We start from the raw sequence: 18,843 nt of genomic DNA on the forward strand, positions 1-18,843 counted from the left end.
GGTTGCCTGTCTGGCACTGTAAGGGACAAGAGGGTATGGGAGACATGCAAGGAAGATGGCAGGAGAGAGTTAAGAGAAAGGGTAAAGGCGTAAGAAAGGCAAGAGGGAGGGGGAGGGTCCGTCAAGGGTGCTAGAGGGAGAGGGGAAGGGAAGGGACAGACGCTGAAGGAGAGCCCACCCACATCCCAAAGCTCCCTCCCCAGGACTCCCCTCCACCAACTCCAAGGGAGGAAATTAGGAGGCCACTGCAGATAGGTTTGGGTCATTTCCACATGCTTTATTCCAGCAATCAAAATAATTAAAAACATCTCAAATTATTATACACATACAAAATAGGTACAGAGTCTCTTGTTTCCTCCCACCCCTAGGGGGAAAAACTGCTTTGTGCTTTGGGAAATTGTGCTCTGAAACCCAGTGAGAGAGAACGCAGAACAGACTACAAGAGAGGCCGTGAGGATGGGATGCAGCTGACAGGGTTTCAGAGGCGGGAGAGGTCGGGGGAGAGAGAGGAGAGAGGCCTGAGGTGGTGCGAGGCGCCGCCGAGGGGGATGAAGAGAGGGTGGAGAGCAAGTGACCCTGTCTGGAGCCGGCACTCTCTCCCCCACATTAAATAGCACCTTTAGAAAATTCACGAGTCCCCATCCACGAGAGAAAAAAAAAAAAAAAAAAAAACAAAGAATAAAAAAAGACTTTGAACAAAAAGGAACATTTGCTGGCCTAAGGGGGGGTGCGTTTCCACTTCCATAGCACCAGTGATTCCCTCCCCACCCCACCCCATCACAGAGATGTAGCACCTTTGATATAAAACGGGGAGCCCCTTCCACCCTGCCCCCATCCCGCCCCCCACGCAGTTGCCCCGGTGACACACAAAGACCAAAGACGAGAACGAGGTAGTCTTTCAGCAACACAATTACACAAGGAACAGAGCAGTCTCTCCCACCCAGCTGGGTAGCACAGGGGGATTGGCATGTTTCTCAAATCCGACGTTTCTGCTCTGTCTTGGCCCCTCCTGACTTTTCTCCAAACCCGGTGGTGAAGGGCCAGTGGTGCCCCTGGCATGCTCCCCCTCAAAAACAAAGAGGGGTATGTTGCCGGGGCAACAGGGATGCCAGATGGTAAGGCTTCTTTGGCAGTCTGAGAACTCCGGGTTCCCCCAGGGCTCGGGGGTTCTGGGTGAAGGGAGTAGGCTGGGAGTGTGGGGGCCACTTGGGTGTTTCAACATTGCCTTTGGTTGCTGGGCAGACAATGCATTGTTTCCTGCGTCTTTCGGGGAGACTTAGATTCGGGGAGCAGTGGAGGGGAGGCCCCAAGAAGGCATGGAGAAAGGAGCAGAAAGGGCAGCGTTGGGGTGTCATAAGCCCAAAGGGCAGAAAAGGACTTACCCCCACGTGGGTCTTCAAGCAAGTGGACCAAGCTTCCTTTTTTAAAAAGTTATTTATTTATTCTTTTTTTTTTTTTTTGGTAAGGTTGAATGCAGTTTTGGTTTTTGGTCATATTCAGTTGGTCAAAGATAAAAACTAAGTTTGAGAGATGAATGCAAAGGAAAAAAATATTTTCCAAAGTCCATGTGAAATTGTCTCCCGTTTTTTTGGCTTTTTGGGGGGTTCAGTTTGGGTTCTTTGTTTCCAGAGTCAGGGGCAAGTGGGTTGGGTGGGAGGGAGCCAGGTTGGGGTGGAGGGAGTTTACAGGAAGCAGACAGGGCCAACGTCGATGCCGAATTCCTGGTCTGGGGCGCCAACGTCCAAGGGGGCCACATCGATGATGGGCAAGCGGGAGGTCTTGGTGGTTTTGTATTCGATCACTGTCTTGCCCCAGGCTCCGGTGTGACTCTGGGGTGAAAGGGAGACAATGGGAGAGGGGTGTCACCAAGTGGCAGTGAGGGGGTGGGGGACTGAGCCTGCCCGGGAAGCCAAAGCGCAGAGCGGGGGCCCTGCTGGACTCACCGTGCAGCCGTCGTAGGTGACGCTGTAGGTGAAGCGGCTGTTGCCCTCGGCCCGGATCTCAATCTCGTTGGAGCCCTGGAGGAGCAGAGCCTTCTTGAGGTTGCCAGTCTGCTGGTCCATATAGGCCACGCTGTTCTTGCAGTGGTAGGTGATGTTCTGGGAGGCCTCAGTGGACATCAGGCGCAGGAAGGTCAGCTGGATGGCCACATCGGCAGGATCGGAGCCCTGGCCGCCGTACTCGAACTGTGGGAGCGGAAGAGCGAAGAGTGAGTGGCTGTTGGAGCCTCCGGTCCTGGCCTCCCCCCCGGAGTCCCCTGAGAGCATCCTAGTGAACCTTACGTCCAGAGGTGGCACCCCTTGCCCCCAGGCACCCTGTGTTTGACCCCGTATCAAGGACCCGGGTCTCCTGCCTCCCAGCTGATCACACTTAGCAGAGGTCTGGTCCACCCAGGACCTACCCTCAGGCCCTTCTGAGCCCCGGGCCAGCCCATCCCCTAAGAGCGGCTACGGGATCGAGCTCACGCTCACCTGGAATCCGCCGGTCATGCTCTCGCCGTACCAGACGTGCCTCTTGTCCTTGGAGTTCTTGCTGATGTACCAGTTCTTCTGGGCCACGCTGGGCTGAGTGGGATACACGCAGGTCTCGCCTGTCTCCATGTTGCAGAAGACCTTGATGGCATCCAGGTTGCAGCCCTGGTTGGGGTCAATCCAGTATTCTCCTGCAGTGGAGCAGAGTGCGATGGCGTCAGGGGAGGTGCGGGATGTGGGCGCCTCAGGGCTCAGCCCCGCCGCGGCGGGAGGAGGCACAGCCGGGCCAGCCCTTACCGCTCTTCCAGTCGGAGTGGCACATCTTGAGGTCACGGCAGGTGCGGGCAGGGTTCTTGCGGCTGCCTTCAGGGCTCCGGATGTTCTCGATCTGCTGGCTCAGGCTCTTGAGAGTGGTGTCCACCTCGAGGTCACGGTCACGGACCACGTTGGCATCATCGGCCCGGTAGTAGCGGCCACCATCCTGAGCCTTCTCTTGAGGTGGCTGGGGCAGGAAGCTGAAGTCGTAACCACCGCTGGGAGGACCAGGGGGACCAGGGGGTCCGGGAGGGCCGGGGGGACCCTGTGCAGAGAGGGAGGAGAGGGGGGATTACCGGGGTTCAGTGCTTTCGGGGCTGGAGGGCCATGGGCAGACAAGGTGGGGGACCACATACAGCAGGACCAGCATCACCAGTGCGACCACGAGGACCAGGGGGACCGATGGGGCCTGGGAGACCGTTGAGTCCATCTTTGCCAGGAGTACCAGCGGAGCCAGGGGGACCCTGCAGGGAGGAAGCTGGTTGGAGAAAGCCTGCCAGAAAGCACGGGCCCACCCCAGCTCTGGCAGAGAAGCCCACAACCCACTCTGCCTGGGCTCTGATTCCTCGGCCTCATTATGGCTCACTCCCACAGCTGGGCCAGGAAATTTTGTGGTAGGAAGCAGTGGGGAGGGGGAGGCGAGGGCTGCATAAGGTGGTCCAGAACCCCCTTCCCTTCTTTCATCCCCTGCCCCAGACCCTTCTCCAGAGAGGCGAGGGACCCAGGAAGAGCAGATAAATAGAAGACACAACTCACGCGGGGACCAGCAGGACCAGAAGCTCCGGAGGGACCTTGCTCACCAGGAGAGCCCTGAAGGAGAGATGCGAAGACAGTTTAGGCCGAGTGTAGGTCAAATGTGGCCAGCAATTGCCCCCCTGCCAGCCACCTTGTTATTCTGGAAGTCTAGCCCCAGGGTGTCCATAGGCTGAGACCCCTCCCACGATCCCTCGTTGCGCACCCCTCACTCTCTCAGAGGCTACTTGGAAATACCCATTAGTCTTCAGACCCCAGTCCCCACTAGGGAGGAGAAGGACGGTCCAGAGAGAGAAACCGAGGCAAAGTGTCCTCCCCCATCACACAGTAGGACTTGGGGAGATGATAAAAGAAGACAAGATGGCAGCTGGGCGCTGGGGAGGGGCTGGGCATACTCACGGGAGGGCCAGGGGGACCCTGGAGACCAGAGAAGCCACGGTGACCCTTAATGCCTCTGTCGCCCTGTTCGCCTGTCTCACCCTTGTCACCACGGGGGCCTTGGGGTCCCTAGAAGAGAGATGGGGACAGGCTGTCAGGTGGAAGTTCTGTTAGCACTGAGGGGGTGCAGTCCACATCTGGACAAGGGTTCTGAGCACACAAGGGCCAGAGCAGGGCACTTACGGTGGGGCCGCGGGCACCAGCGGGGCCAATGGGACCAGCAGGACCAGCAGGACCCTAGGGAGAGCAAAGAGAGCATTAGAGCATTAGATCCTGGTCAGGGAGAGCCCAGCTGAGGGCTGGCACGGCCTGAGCTGCAGGTGAGACCCCCCCCTTGGCCAAATCCCTCTTTCCTCTCATCTTTTCCCACCATATCCGTTCTCTCCTGACCCCAGGTGAATCTTCGTGTAAATTCAGGCCTCACGGAAGCTGGGGTGAGCACCTGGGAACAAACCCCATTCCTCGGGGGAAGCGGGACTGTCGGGAGGAGGGGTCTCAAGGCTGAGCTGTGGCTCAGTGTTTCCAGGGAGGCCAGGGGCCCAGACATCTTGCAAGGCCTCCTCGTCTCCCCTGCTTAGGTGAAGCCAGGTGTCCATCTGCAGACCCCTCGGCAGGCTGGAGAGTCCCTGGCCTGAGCAGAAACGGTAAAGCCAGAGCCCAGCTACTTACAGTCTCGCCACGATCGCCGCTCTTGCCAGCAGGGCCGACGGGGCCGGGGGCACCAGGGGAACCAGGAGCACCAGGGGGTCCAGCAGGGCCGGTCTCACCACGGTCACCCTGAGAGGGGAATGGGGGTAGGAGGGGAATCCGGGTCAGCCCCAGCTGAGAGGGCCAGGTGGAGCGGCAGGTGGGGCTGTGGCCCCAGGGTGCAGCCGTCTTACCTTGGGGCCCGGAGAACCATCTCGTCCAGGGGATCCTTCGGCACCAGGGGCTCCCTGCAGAGAGTGGGGGAAGGTGAACGGCAGCCAAGGGGAGGGAGGCTCAGGCCAAGGCCAAGACGGCCACACCGATGGCACTGGCGTGGGGCCGGCAACCGCTTACCTCACGTCCAGACTCGCCAGGGGGTCCAGCCAATCCGGGGGGGCCCATGGGACCAGGGGGGCCACGTTCACCACTTGCTCCAGAAGGACCTTGTTTGCCGGGTTCACCCTGAGGGAGAAGAAAGGGTCAGGCCAGGGATGGGGTGGGAGAGGACCTTAGGACCCGCCTCCTCTGTCCCCGCTGACCCCAACACCCCCACCCTGCGCCCTCCAAGTCCTGCAACTGTTCTCGTCTGGATCCGCAAGGTGAGGGGGCACTCACAGAGGGGCCAGGAAGACCAGGGAAGCCTCTTTCTCCTCGCTGACCGGGCAGGCCGACCACGCCACGCTGTCCAGCGATGCCCTGAGGTCCGGGAGAGCCGGGAGAGCCCTGTGGGGGACGGGTGGGGGTGAGGTGACTTCCAGTGGCCAGGGACGCTGCCCCCACTCTGGACCCGTCTGGAGCGTAGTGCACTTACAGCAGGTCCATCAGCACCAGGGGCTCCTTTCTCACCAGCGGGGCCAGGGGGACCGGGAGGACCGACTTCCCCAGCACGCCCAGCGGGGCCGGTCTCACCGCGGGGGCCTTTGCTGCCTTCTTTGCCAGCAGGACCAGAAGGTCCAGGGGGTCCAGCATTTCCCTGGTTGGGGAGAATTGGGGCCGTCAGAATCCATCGGATTCCGGAGCATTGCGGAAGCCGTAGTCGGGCCCACCGCGCTCCTGACGGCCTGTGCCCCATACCCTCCCAGACCGGTGGAGTCTCCACCACAGACACTTACAGAGGGCCCAGGGGGACCAACTCGGCCAGCAGCACCAGGGAAACCAGTAGCACCCTGGAGAAAAGGACAAAGAAGCAATCAGAGGGAGGACAGCCCCTCACCTGGCCCAGCCGCCCCATCTCCAAACGCGGGCTGGGGAGAGCCTCGGCCGAGAATCAGAGTGAGATACTCACAGGGGGACCAGCGCTGCCACGAGCACCTTTGGGTCCGGGAGCACCAACGTTACCCTGTAGGAGAGCACAGAGGCGTCACGGCTGGGCCGGTCCTGGATCCAGCCTGCTGGCAGCTCGGGGCCTAGACGGCGAGATACTCACAATGGGGCCGGGAGGTCCAGTGGGTCCAGCACTGCCAGGGGCACCAGCATCGCCTTTAGCACCAGCATCACCAGGTTCGCCTTTAGCACCAGGTTGGCCATCAGCACCCTGGGGGAGGAGGGAGTGTGGTGAGTGGAAGGTGAGCCTAGGAAGTCAGCTGAGGAAGGACAGGAACTCCAGGCAGGAGACAATTCCCCCTCCACCCTGCTTCTCTGAATCAGGCCAATGCCTCTCTCCTCAACCAGTCACTCAAGGCCCCAGGGCCTAGTTGGAGATGGAAGATGAAAGGGATCTTGGTACTCACAGGGGGGCCAGCGAAGCCAGCAGGGCCGGGGGGACCAGGCTCACCACGGTCTCCCTAGAAGAAAAGGAGGCAAATGGAGAGATGCCCTGATCTGGGGGAAGGTGGGATGGGACGGACTGGAGGGTGGGGAAGGAGGGCCTGAGGAGAACTCCACAGGGACCAGAGCAGGTGGGAGCCAAGGTGGAGGAGGGCCAGAAAGAGGGCCAGGGGCGGTACGAAGGGAGAGAAGGCTGGAGTATGGAGCCTTAACTGGCTCTTCTGTACTTACGGGGGCACCACGAGCTCCAGTGGGACCAGCAGGGCCGCTAGGACCAGTTTCACCCTGAGAGGGAGGGACAAGAGGTGCAGGGTCAGGGGCCCATGCTGAATACTCCTGGCGGATAACCCAGGAGAGTCCTCCTCCCTCCTGGCCCCCCACCTTTGGATCACCAGCTTAGCATGGCAGGAGCTGCCTCCCCCTGCAGAGCTGTGCCCAGGCTTGCTGGGGAAGCTGTGTGTTAGGGAAGAAGGTGGGGAGGCAGCCGTCTCACCTTGTCACCAGGGGCACCAGCGGGGCCAGGAGGACCAATGGGACCAGTCAGACCACGGACGCCGTCTTTGCCAGGAGCACCATCAGCACCTTTGGGACCAGCATCGCCCTAAAGACATAGGAAAGCCTGAGACTTCCAGTGTGGGGCAAGGAGGTGACCTATGGCATCCTGTTTGTGTCTGCCCTGCCCCCACGTGTGCCAAGGACTCAAGATCTCTCAGGGGAAAGGTGTCTGTGTGGGGATTCCGGGGAACTTAGATTAAGAAGCTCCTGCTTTGTGTAGAGGGATTCCTCGTCCAGGAGCCCCCCTCCCACCTCTTGTTGCCATGGTAACACATGGGCAGGGTAGGGCCTGGACTATAGGTAAGGATTCGTCAGCCAAGAGGCCAGAGAAGAAGGAGGATTAAGGAGAACAGGGAAAGACCCAAAGGAGTAGAAGGAGAGATGCTGAGGGATCTGAAGCAGAGAGAGATGGGAACCACACAGGGTTCGAGGGAGGGGGGAGTTCAACTTACTCTGTCACCCTTAGGGCCTGGGAGACCTGCTGCACCTCGTTCACCAGGCATTCCTTGAAGGCCAGGGGCGCCCTGGTTACCAGGGGCTCCAGGGGCACCAGCATCGCCCTGTATGACAACCAAGAAGATTGGAGTCTCAGAAGTGGGTCACAGCTTTGAGCCCCCTCTTAATTTCTCCCAGGCTTGGTTCTGAGGCCAAAGACAGGTACTAGCTAAGAGGAAAGGTTCACAGCCCAGAACTTCAGGCTGCACATGGACCCCCCCCAGTCTTGTCCCTCCATCCCTCCCCAACATCCAGCCGGCTTTGGTCACAGCCAGGCAGCCCCCATCACAGGAAGGGTGAGACCTGGTCCCTGTGCTGCCCTTACCTTAGCACCATCATTGCCAGGGGCACCGTTGGATCCACGGGGACCTGCAGGACCGGCGGGCCCTTGCACACCACGCTCGCCGGGGAAACCTCTCTCGCCCTAGAAGGAAAGGACAGGGCCCATGAGGCGGCTGCAGAGACGGGGCCAAGCACGGGGCATGTTGGCAGAAGCGGCAAGAGGCTCTACTTACTCTTGCTCCGGAGGGGCCGGGGGCACCAATGTCTCCAGGAGCACCCTGAGCGGGAGGGAGGGACACACAGTGAGCAGAACCCACCTTGGTCCTCCCAACTAGAAAACATTCTTGTCCACCTGGGGGCTAGCCCTTGGGGTCTGTGATTGGAGACCAATCCCTTCTCAGCATTGAACCGGGATTATCCCTCTACTCCTCCTCGTGAACGTGTCACCCTCCCCAGACTTGGGGTTGAGGGAAAGCCAGAGTATTCCAGCAGCTCTAAAAAGAAGTCATCCAGGCCAGCAGCCATGCAGCTCCTTCCAGATCCTATCACACAGAGGTGCAGCTCTTTGCTCCCCTCTGTGTAGCACCCTTCATGATGGGAAGTCCTTCCTCGAGTCTAACCTTGATCCCTCTAGTTGATGGTTGTCTGATTAGCTAGGGGGCCGGACTCTCCCTCTGTATTCCCTGCACTCCCCATCTCTTCAGCGGCCTGCTACCTCTTACCTGTTCACCGGGTTTGCCTGCTTCACCAGGAGGACCAGAAGGGCCAGGGAGACCCTGTAGGTGGGAAATGGGGGAGGGAAGCGAGGGATTAGAATCTGGAAGAGGTGCTGCTCATGCCGCTCTTCCAACAGCCTGACAGCCGTGAGGCCTCACCTGGAACCCGGGGGAGCCAGCAGGGCCTTGTTCACCTCTCTCACCAGCAGGGCCCTGCAAGGAGGAAATGCTGCGGTCATGGGAAAGCTCAGGAGAAGGGGGACGCGGGCTATCTCCCCTTTCCTGCCCCACAGCACCCCCTCCCCAGGCCTCCCCGTCAGGGACACTCACAGCAGGTCCGGGAGGTCCCTGGGCTCCAGCTTCTCCGTCTTTGCCAGCAGGACCCTATGGGGAGAGAGTGAAAAAGGGGTCAGGGTGGTGAGGTGGGCGGGCAGCTGAGGAGGAGAGCACAGGTAGGGGGCCTGGGGGCTGGGGGTCCTGACGCCCTGGGGATGGGCTGGAGCCTCCCGCATCCCTCCTGCAGGATGTAGGGATGTGACGTGGGCGGAGGCAGGGAGGGGACAGGGACCAAAAGGCGATACTTACAGCAGCGCCGGGGGGTCCAGGAACGCCTCGTTCTCCAGCCTTGCCGGGCTCTCCCTGTGGGGAGACAGAGTTAGGGTTGAGGGAGCTGAAGTGGGGAACCGGGGCCTCCTGGGTCCCTCCCGTTTACTTTGAGTGGCATTTTTAAGGAGCTTTTGAATCTGTCAATCAGCTCTGGCCCCTGAGGAAGGCCTTTGCTGGCTTCCACTGCTCCATCTCTTGGCCTCTCCCTGAGCCCTCTCCTCCCAGACGACCCGCCCCTTAGGCCCCTCTCTCCACCCTCTTCCTTTTCTTCTCCCCATTGTATGCCTTTGGTGACCTGAGCTGCAAAGGGCTCTCATCTCTTCTGATATCTTCTTTTGAACCTCAAAGAACCCACCAAGATTTGGGGCTAACTATCATGTAAAAGGCCCATCCTATCCCCGTGTGCGTGTGCGTGTGCGTGTGCGTGTGTTTGGGGGCCAACGATACTTATTTCCAGGGATAGAGCAATGGTAGTAAAGCCAGGAGAGGCCTCTCATTTTATGGAATAGGGAGACTGAGGCCCAGAGAGGGGTAATGAGTGGCTTGAGGCCACACAGCAAGTCAGTGGCAGAGGTGGCCCCAGAGCAAGGACTCTTCCCCCCACCCCCACCCTCGCCCCAAGGGTGTCTGTCCCTGTGATACGCCTCACTGAGTACTCACAGCAGCACCTTTAGGCCCAGGGAAACCCATCACACCGGCCTGACCACGGCTACCAGGAGGGCCTGGGGGTCCGGGGCGGCCATCTTGACCAGCAGGACCCTGAGGATGGAAGGTACAAAAGTGGAGGTGAGGACAGAGGGTGAGAGGTCAGGAGACTGATGTGGGCCTGGGGGAGTGATACTTACAGGGGGGCCAGTTTTGCCATCAGGACCAGGGCTGCCAGGGCTTCCAGTCAGACCCTAGGGGGAGCAGAGAGGTGTGAGTGGGGTGGGGGATAAGGGTGGTGGAAGACGGGGAGAAGGAGAGTGGAGGCTGGGGCGGAGGACATTCTAGAAGGTGGATCTGTGGTCCTGCTCCAGAACCCTCATAGGATGGGCAGGGTCATGGGCCAAGCCGGGCAGAGGGCTGGGGTCTCACCTTGGCACCAGGCAGACCAGCTTCACCGGGGCGACCAGCTTCACCGGGAGAACCTTTGGGGCCAGCAGGGCCAGGAGCACCACGTTCGCCAGCGGGACCCTGGTGGGGGGAGTCACAGCAACAATTAGGGTCTCTTTGTCATGGGCTGGCCTCTTCTCCCTCCCGGGCTGTGGGTGGTGCTTTGAGAGGCGTTGGTGGTGGTAGGAAGGTCAAGGTGAGGCTACGTGTGAAGAGAGAGGTCTGCAGCCCCAGTATGGGCACTAATGACTGGGCGGTGGGAGTGGGAGACGGTTGACTACATCTGGGAGAGGAAGGTAATGTCCAGGGAGCGGCAGGGTTAGCCTCCCACCCCTGAAGAGAGGTTACCTTGGGACCAGCAAGACCATCTGCGCCAGGGAAACCGCGGCTACCGGGTCCACCCTGTGGGAGGAGAGGAGGTCAGTGAGCTCAGACACGTGGGCACCAGGCCGGCACTGGGGCTGAGAAGGGGGTGCTTACACGCTCGCCAGGGGGTCCAGGCAGGCCAGCAGGTCCGGGTTCACCTCGGGCTCCTCGCTTTCCTTCTTCCCCAGCAGGGCCAGGGGGACCTTGAATACCAGTGGGGCCCTGGAGACGACAGAGAGGAGGGGGCAGCCTGTGGTGAGGGGCTGTCCTGGTACCAGCTCCAGAGCAGGCTTGAGGCTGGGTGTCCAGGACCAGGGGCTCCCGTTCCTCCTTGGACCTCCCCCAAGGGGCTGCTGGGGGACTTACGGGCTCTCCCTTGGCGCCAGTGTCTCCTTTGTTGCCAGGAGCACCAGGTTCACCCTGAGTGGGAGGAGAGGAAGATGAGTGGAAAGTGGGGATGCTCAGCTGGCCTGGATCTTCACGCTTCCCAGACAAGGGCCACGGGAGCCAGCTCATGGGGTGGGGCAGAAGAGAGAGAGCAGTACTTACGCTGTTACCCTTGGGACCAGGGGGGCCGCTGGGACCCTGGGGTCCAGAGGGGCCTCGGGCACCCGGGAAGCCAGGAGCACCAGCAATACCAGGAGCGCCCTGCGGGAGGCAGAACAAGTTAAGCCCAGGAGTGGAGGGCACAGGGTGGGCGGAAGGTGGGCACCAGGGGCGGCTCTGAAACCTGCAGGATACTTACATTGGCACCTTTAGCACCAGGCTGTCCATCAGTACCAGGGTTTCCCTGTGACACAGAGAGAGGTGGGTGAGTGACAGGCAAGGACTCTGAGTTAGGGACAGGCACGGGGGTACTGAGGAGGTGACACTTACAGCAGGGCCAGTGGCACCAGCAGGGCCAGGGGGGCCGGGCTCGCCACGCACACCTTGGGGACCTTCAGAGCCTCGGGATCCTTGGGGACCAGCTTCACCCTGGATTGGAAGAAAGAACCTGTCAGGAGCCACCCTGGGAGTCCAACCTCATGGCTGGATGGCAGGGGGTGAAGGGCCATGACAGGAGACCAAGAGTCAGGACTCCAAGATCAGAGAAGGGGACCCCAGGACAAAGGTGTTGGGGACTGGGCTTCTCTCTTGACTCTGGGTCCCTCTGGTTTGGGGAGCAGGGAGATGCCCACCCCTTGGCCTGTGGGAACCCTGCTCATTGGAGGGTGGGGGGGTCTCACCTTAGCACCAACAGCACCAGGGAAACCAGGAGGACCAGCGGGGCCAGTGGAACCCTGTGAATGAAAGGGAGATGTTAGTGAGAAGGAAGATGGCAGCCGCAAGTCACACCCTGGGACAGAAGAGGTCCTGGGGTTCAGTCCTGCCCCTGGTATCAGACCCAAGAGCTGACACTGAGACCCCTCTGCAATCCCAGGCACTGAGGTCTAAGGGCTGTACTCACAGGGGGTCCAGCAGCACCAGTAGCACCATCATTTCCACGAGCACCCTGCAGGAGAGAGGGGAAAGCCCCGGTTACATTCACTGAGCACTGCTCAGTCCCTTTAGCTCCTGGGGAACCTCTTCCAGAACCTGGAGTCCCCCAAGGGGCCAGGAGTACTTACAGCAGGGCCAGGGGCTCCAGGGCGACCTCTCTCACCAGGCAGACCACGGGGGCCCTGACAACAAAACCAAGAGAAGCCAAGTGAGACAGGAGACACACCCCTCTCCCCAAGCCCCCATCTTGCCCTTACGTCCTGTTCCCTCTCTTCCTTCTACAATTGGACACACTCACCATCTGACCAGGAGCTCCATTTTCACCAGGGCTACCAGGCTCACCCTACAGAGCAGAGAATAGAGTTAGAAATTCATTCATGGTGGGACTGCAGGGGAGGTGGAGGACCATGACAGTCATACAGCTTCTTACCTTGGGACCAGCAGGACCAGCATCTCCCTTGGCACCATCCAAACCACTGAAACCCTAAGATAGGAAGAGGGCCAACGTGAGACCTTGTGGAGACTGTGGACAACCTTGACAGCCACCCAGACCTCAGGAGGAACCTCAGGAGGTCATCATAGCTATCTCCCTGTGTCTGAGCTAGACCAAATCCCAACTGGCCCAAGATCTCACTCCACCCCTTTATTGGGATTTCCTTCCCAATGGAGGGAAGTTCTCTTTGATGTCTACTCTCTATCCCTTGGAACTTATATAGCTGCCACCCACCACGACGCACACCAGGATCCTTTGGGGAAAGGGCTGGAATGCGATACTGGGACTTTGGGAACTTAGATGACACAAAGGTGACTCACTCTGTGTCCCTTCATTCCAGGAAGGCCAGCTGTCCCGGGCAATCCCCGGGCCCCCTGGAGAGAAAAGAAAAGGACAAAGGCAGGGCTGTTAGAAGACACCACTGTGGACACAGCTCCCAAATGAAGCCCAAATGCAGCAAAGCCTGGAGGCAGCCACGCCATCCTCCTGCTCACCTGAGGTCCAGGAGGCCCGCGCTCACCAGGACGACCAGGCTTTCCAGCTTCACCCTGAGAGAAAGAGAAAAGGCCATCGTGCCCGTGCCCCCTGAGTTGGAAAAGTATGGAAGGCCTGGGTCTTCCTGGGGTTGTTGAGGGTCAGGGTTAGAGGCCCAGAACCTTATCTCAGTTTAAATCTACCATGCAACCCTTGCTTGAATTTTGCGTCCCTCCAAAGGAATTTCTGTTTATTTCTGTCACCAGCATCTTAATCTCACCACGTGGAGTGAGAATCTGAGGTACCCAGAGTGGTTAAGCCTGTGGGAAGCCATTCACATCAGGGGATGGGGTTGGGGACTGCTTTAAGGTGACTGGGGTGAGGGGAGGGACAGCCACCTCTGTTAGGAAGATGGGGAAACATCCCAGGAGGCTCCTTGTTCAAGGGCAGTCCCACGAATCAAGGAGAACATGCCCTCCTTTCTCTGGGTATCACCCCCAAAGGTGGTGGGGGCACTGGGGTAGAGATTACAGGGACCTAACACATGGAGAGGTGGTGGGGGTCAGATGGTATCTCTTTACCAGGGCTACTTACATCATCTCCGTTCTTGCCAGGGGGGCCAGGGGGACCACGGGGACCCATGGGACCCTAGAGGAGACAGGAAGAGAGGATGTTAGAATGGCCAGGATAAGGAAAAAAGAAGGGGAAGGCTAGGATTGGAAGAAGGAGGTAAGAAAGACCCCAGATGGTGGTCCTTCGATAGGAGAACCCACGTATTTGTAGATGGAGTGTGTATTTGCATAGAGAGTACAAGTTGGGGAGCACTTACTGAGGCTCCAGGCTCGCCAGGCTCACCAGGGGGGCCTTGGAAACCTTGGGGACCCTGGCAGACAGGGAGAGAGGGGTAAGGTTAGAAGAGTAGGTCCCTGCCTACCTGTCCCCCATCTCACCAAGAGATCTCTGAGAACCTTCCCTGCCCTCATGCCAATCCTCTTTCCAAAAGCCCAGAGCCCAAAGCGGTGTAGACAGCCTGGATACTCACAGGTGTGCCAGGGGGGCCAGGGAGACCACGAGGACCAGAAGGACCCTACAGAAGAAAAAGAAAGGGAGGCCATAATGAAGCCTCTGTAGGAAAGGTTATCTCCCATGGTTCCCATTCAGACCACCCAGTCGCCTGGCATCCTCTCTGGATTCTGAGGTCCCAAAGGTCTTCTTGAGCTCCTAAGTTATCTATGCCACCCCATATCCCTTCCCTGGCCTATCCTGTCTGGATCCTCATCTGCTCTTCTTCTGTCCTCCACATCCCTCGCTGGTGACTCACCATGGGGCCAGGCACAGAAATTCCTGTTGATTTCTCATCATAGCCGTAAGACATCTGGGGAGCAAAGTTCTAGAAGAGAGAGTACATGAGAAAGCAGGGTCAGGGCAGTGAGTTGAAAGGCAGAAGATATCACCAGTAATGGGAAAAACTGATATCACGTGCCTCCTGATGTGACACGCTATGCAGGACAACAACATGACCTGTGGCATAGCCCTGCCCAAGACGTACCACTGGAATGTAATCATGGAGACATATCCAACAAACCCAATTTAAGGGACAGTCCACAGAACAACGGGCCTCTTCAAAGAATTTCAGTGTCATAAAAGACAAAGAAAGTCTGAGGAATGTTCCAGGTGAAAGGAAACTAGAGACATGACAATTAAATGCAATTCATGATCCTGGCTTGGATCCTGGAACAGGAACAACAACAAAAAAGCTATAAAGACCATCATTATTGGGAACATTGGTGAAGTTTGAATATGGACTGCATAGTAGATAATAAATAGTACTGTATCAATGTTAAATTTCCAAAATGTAGTCATTGTGCAACGCTCATGTTAAGAGAATGTTCTTGCTCTCAGAAAATACAGGCTAAAGTATTCAGGAGCCAAGGGACATAATACCAGCAACTTACTCTCAAATGGTTTAGAAAAAAAAAAAAAAAAAACCCAGATGATTATATTTATACACAGAAACTGATAAAGCAAATGTGACAAATCGTGGATATGTGAAAGTTCTTTATATTATTTTTGCAACTTTTCTCTCCTTTTCTTCCTGTAAGTTTGAAGTTATTTCATACTATGAAGTATGCCATCTGCCAAAACAAACCAACCCCAACAAACTAAAAACCCCGCGGTGGGGGGGTGGGGGCGAGGTGACATAAGGCCTTCCACGAACGCCTCGACTCTCCACTTACTCCTCCGAGGCCAGGGGGTCCGGGAGGTCCTGGGGGTCCGGGGGGTCCGGGAAGTCCAGGTTGTCCAGGAATGCCATCTCGGCCAGGGGGGCCAGCGGGTCCCTGCAGCGGGAGAGGGCGGGCCGGGTGAGCGCAGGCCAGGAGCCACGCCCACCTCCAGCCCCAACAGCCGGGAGAGGGCACCGCTTACCCTTGGGCCTCGGGGGCCAGTGTCTCCTTTGGGTCCCTATGGGGTTGGGGCAGAAGAAACAAGAGAAGCGGGGTTAGAGAAAGAGAACCGTGAAGAGTCTTGGGCGGGGTGGCGAAAGTCGAGGGCAGAGGATTACCTCGACTCCGGTGGTTTCTTGGTCCGTGGGTGACGCTAGAGGGGGGGCGGGAAGAGACTCGGCTTAGAGGCAAGGTTTGCTCCAGGTGCTTCCGGCAACAGACGCCTCCCCTGCGCTGGGCAAGGGAGAGCCCCCGCCCCCGCCCCGGCCCAGGCCCCGAGCTATACCCTCGCCTTCCGGGCAGACGGGGCAGCACTCGCCCGCGGGGACTTTGGCGTTGGGACAGTTCTTGATTTCGTCGCAGATCACGTCATCGCACAACACGTTGCCGTTGTCGCAGACACAGATCTGGCAGGGCACGGGTTTCCACACGTCTCGGTCATGGTACCTGAGGCCGTTCTGTACGCAGGTGACTGGTGGGACTGGGGCAAGAGGGGGAGATGGGGGCTGTCAGCAGCGCGCGAGTCCCCCACCTCGGGGCTCCAGGTACCCCAACCCCACCGTCCCTTCCCCTCGGTCTTAGAGGCACATTTAGATTTTCCCTTTCCCGCCTCTCCTTTTTTTGTCTTTTTGTTTTTCCTTTCCCCAACTCCTTAAACGCTCATCTGCTCCTCATCAGCGCCAGTGACAGGGCCGAGGCGCCTGGCCAGGGAAGCTATAACTCTTTCCAGTTCTCAGGAATTTAAACAAAGTTTTAGGCCGGGGTTGCTTCCAACTCCAACCCCAGACCATTTGCGCTGAAGCCAAATGAAATAAAAAGCCATTCGGTGGGAGAGTGGGGGGTGGAGGAGTGGGAAGAGAAGCTCCCCAACCAGAGGGCAGGCTTGTGGGGCGTGGTCTGGGTGGAGACAGAAGGAGGGGACCGCAGGAGAGACAAGAGGTCTAGCCCGGATCCCGCCCCATTCCCGGGGCAGGTGGGATGGCGTGGGCGGGGCTAGGAGGATGGGGGAGGGGCTGATTGGCGTGGGATTCCGCCCAGAGACTTGAAGCGTACCGTAAAAGTAGGATATGCCCTAACCTCCAGCGCCCAGACATCTCAAAAGGCCTCTCTCAGTGACACCCCCCGTTTCCCAAAGCCAGCCAGTGCCTCTGGGTCACTCCTTAGCCAAAGAACCAGAAAGTCCGCAAATAGTAAATGAAGTTAGTTAACCACGCCCACCGCGGATCGTCTACCGAGACGGCCACTAGGTGGCGGGCGACACTAAGCAATTTCCCCCCGACTGGCTACTTCTTCTAGAGACGGGGCTACCCTATCTCCAACTTTATTTTCCAGGTCTAGAGGTGGGGTCCACACCGGGCAACAATCCCGGTCTTCCCGCTCCGGCTCCTGCGCGGGGAAGCGCTGGATAAGGAGGCGCACTGCCCAGTGTAGATCAGCAGAGGGCGCAAGGACTCTGCCTGACCAAGTCCGCGCCGACGAATCTCTTCCTTCAACCCGCCCACGCTCCGCGCCCCCTCCCCCGCTCCGCCCAGCACCTCCGCGGCCCCAGGAACATTGTCTAGCCTGCAGAGAGGGTAAACAATCTTTCCTTATGAATCATCTCATAGCCTTTCTGATCACTCATAGCTTGGGCTCCAAATTCCCAACTCGGCGCCCCCATCCCATCTTCGACGTACTTTCCCCCCACCCGGCGTCCAGACCCCATTTTCCCCGCAGTACTTCACAGTGCGCGCTCAGAACTCCTCCTGTGCCAACTCGCGCCGTGCAGCATCCTCCCTTCTCACTCCTGGGGGGCGTTCATCTACACCCTGACCCAGAGTGCGGTCCCTTCTATCCCAGGGCGCCGAGGACAAGCCCTCACCATCTTCCTTCCATTCCTGAGCCTCCGGAGCATCCCGAGTCTCAGTTTAAGTTGCGGACCCCTGGGACCAAACGCAGGGCAAGATACCAAGCAGCCCTAGACTCCCAAAAGTGTGGGACTTACTGTCTTCTTCTTGGCCTTCTTCTTGGCCCTCCTCTTGGCCGTGCGTCAGGAGGGCGGTGGCCGCTAAGAGGAGCAGGAGCCGGAGGTCCACAAAGCTGAACATGTCTAGACCCTAGACATGTAGACTCTTTGCGGCTGGGGTGGGGGTTAGCGTCCGCTCATGCGTGGCCTCACACTCCGCGTGCCTCCTGCTCCGACCCCGAGGAGAAACTCCCGTCTGCTCCGACCACCGGCCCGGGCCCCTTTTATACCATCCTGATGGAGAGCGGGGAGGAACCCTGCCCCTGGGAGAGGGGGAGCCGGCTGCCCGTCCCCCAGCCAATCAGAGTTGCCTGGCCCGGCCCCCAATTTGGGAGTGAGAACGGAGAGGGAGAGGAGGAGGGAAGGGAAGGGAAGCGAGTCCACCGCACATCTCCCCCCTTCGCAGCTCTGCCTCCCCAGCCCCCCAGCCCAGCCAGGGCCAGAGATGATGCCGCTGGGATGCGGCTAGGTCCTCAATATAGTGTGGGCTAGAGAGTGGGTAGGGGCACCTCTTCGGCTTTCTTCCTGGGACCCCCGACCTGGGGGGCGGAACTGGAATTGGGGAGCTGGTTAGGCAACCTTTCAAAGATGGAAGGATTGGGGGTGATTGGGAGAGAGTTCTGCTGGCCATGCCTCGTTCACCCTCCTGACATCGTTGGCAAGAGCTAGGGGATGGGTATGAAGAGGCCAGCTGGGCACCCCTCTAAAGCAGGAGAACCTAAAAAAAAGATGTGCCTGTTTAGGGGTGTCTTCTGGTGTGGCTGGGGTATGGAACTTAGGAATATTTGGGGAACAGGTTAAGGACTCATTTGTAGACATTAAGGATCAGATACGTGGGGATGGGTGCTAGCAAGAGGGTTTTATTTCAGGATGTCAATTCTTCTGCCGTGCCTGAGGCTCCAGGATGAAGTACAATGCTCTCCCCAAACCTCAGCATGATTGAGAGAGATGGGGCGGGAAGGCTGAGGCACTGGCTGAGAAATTTGACTACGCGGTCTCTCCAGAAGGAAGCTTTGGTGTTGAGTGATGGGGCAGCAGGGTTGTGGTGAGAAATCGCTAAAACTCTTCCACGCTGGGGGGAGTAAGTTTGCATGGGGAGGGCTGTGGTCACTGGCGACTTCGAAAAGGGTCTTGTGTTAGGGTCTGTCATGGCCAGTGGCCAGGCCCTGGTTAGAGACCCTTCTACCCGGCGCAGCCAAACTGGAGAGAACTGTGCTGGAGAGCACTTGACCAGAGCGAGGGTTCTCCTTCTGGGGGCTGCAGAAAGCTCTGTCTCTGTCTGCACCTGGACTCAGCGTTGGGGACATACGGGAGAATTTGGGTGTCTGGGGGAGACTTGCCTTGGGGGTATGAAATGGGGTTGCAGGTGAGTGACCTTATTCTAGAGGATGTTTCCCACCGC

The 18,843-nt window shown here is 58.6% G+C and overlaps 1 protein-coding gene across 1 annotated transcript; it reads right to left on the reverse strand.

Moving 5' to 3' along the window:
* Positions 1-859: 859 nt before the first annotated feature.
* On the reverse strand, positions 860-17,629 carry COL1A1 (collagen type I alpha 1 chain). Its single transcript, XM_030839747.2, has 51 exons — positions 17,421-17,629; positions 15,723-15,917; positions 15,556-15,590; positions 15,420-15,455; positions 15,230-15,331; positions 14,314-14,382; positions 14,035-14,079; positions 13,822-13,875; positions 13,587-13,640; positions 13,013-13,066; positions 12,839-12,892; positions 12,456-12,509; positions 12,324-12,368; positions 12,154-12,207; positions 11,994-12,038; positions 11,773-11,826; positions 11,423-11,521; positions 11,292-11,336; positions 11,096-11,194; positions 10,913-10,966; positions 10,661-10,768; positions 10,529-10,582; positions 10,163-10,261; positions 9,931-9,984; positions 9,746-9,844; positions 9,065-9,118; positions 8,810-8,863; positions 8,639-8,692; positions 8,486-8,539; positions 7,997-8,041; positions 7,807-7,905; positions 7,439-7,546; positions 6,925-7,032; positions 6,663-6,716; positions 6,395-6,448; positions 6,091-6,198; positions 5,950-6,003; positions 5,777-5,830; positions 5,476-5,637; positions 5,280-5,387; positions 5,019-5,126; positions 4,859-4,912; positions 4,647-4,754; positions 4,161-4,214; positions 3,939-4,046; positions 3,543-3,596; positions 3,143-3,250; positions 2,769-3,051; positions 2,472-2,662; positions 1,944-2,186; positions 860-1,829 (listed from the first exon to the last, which is right to left on the reverse strand). Exons 1-51 carry the CDS (start codon positions 17,521-17,523, stop codon positions 1,683-1,685), a joined length of 4,392 nt encoding a protein of 1,463 aa, XP_030695607.1. The 5' UTR covers positions 17,524-17,629; the 3' UTR covers positions 860-1,682.
* Positions 17,630-18,843: the final 1,214 nt, after the last annotated feature.

This window comes from Globicephala melas, chromosome 20 (assembly GCF_963455315.2).
Source record: "Globicephala melas chromosome 20, mGloMel1.2, whole genome shotgun sequence".
In the NCBI taxonomy this organism is placed as follows: Eukaryota; Metazoa; Chordata; class Mammalia; order Artiodactyla; family Delphinidae; genus Globicephala; species Globicephala melas.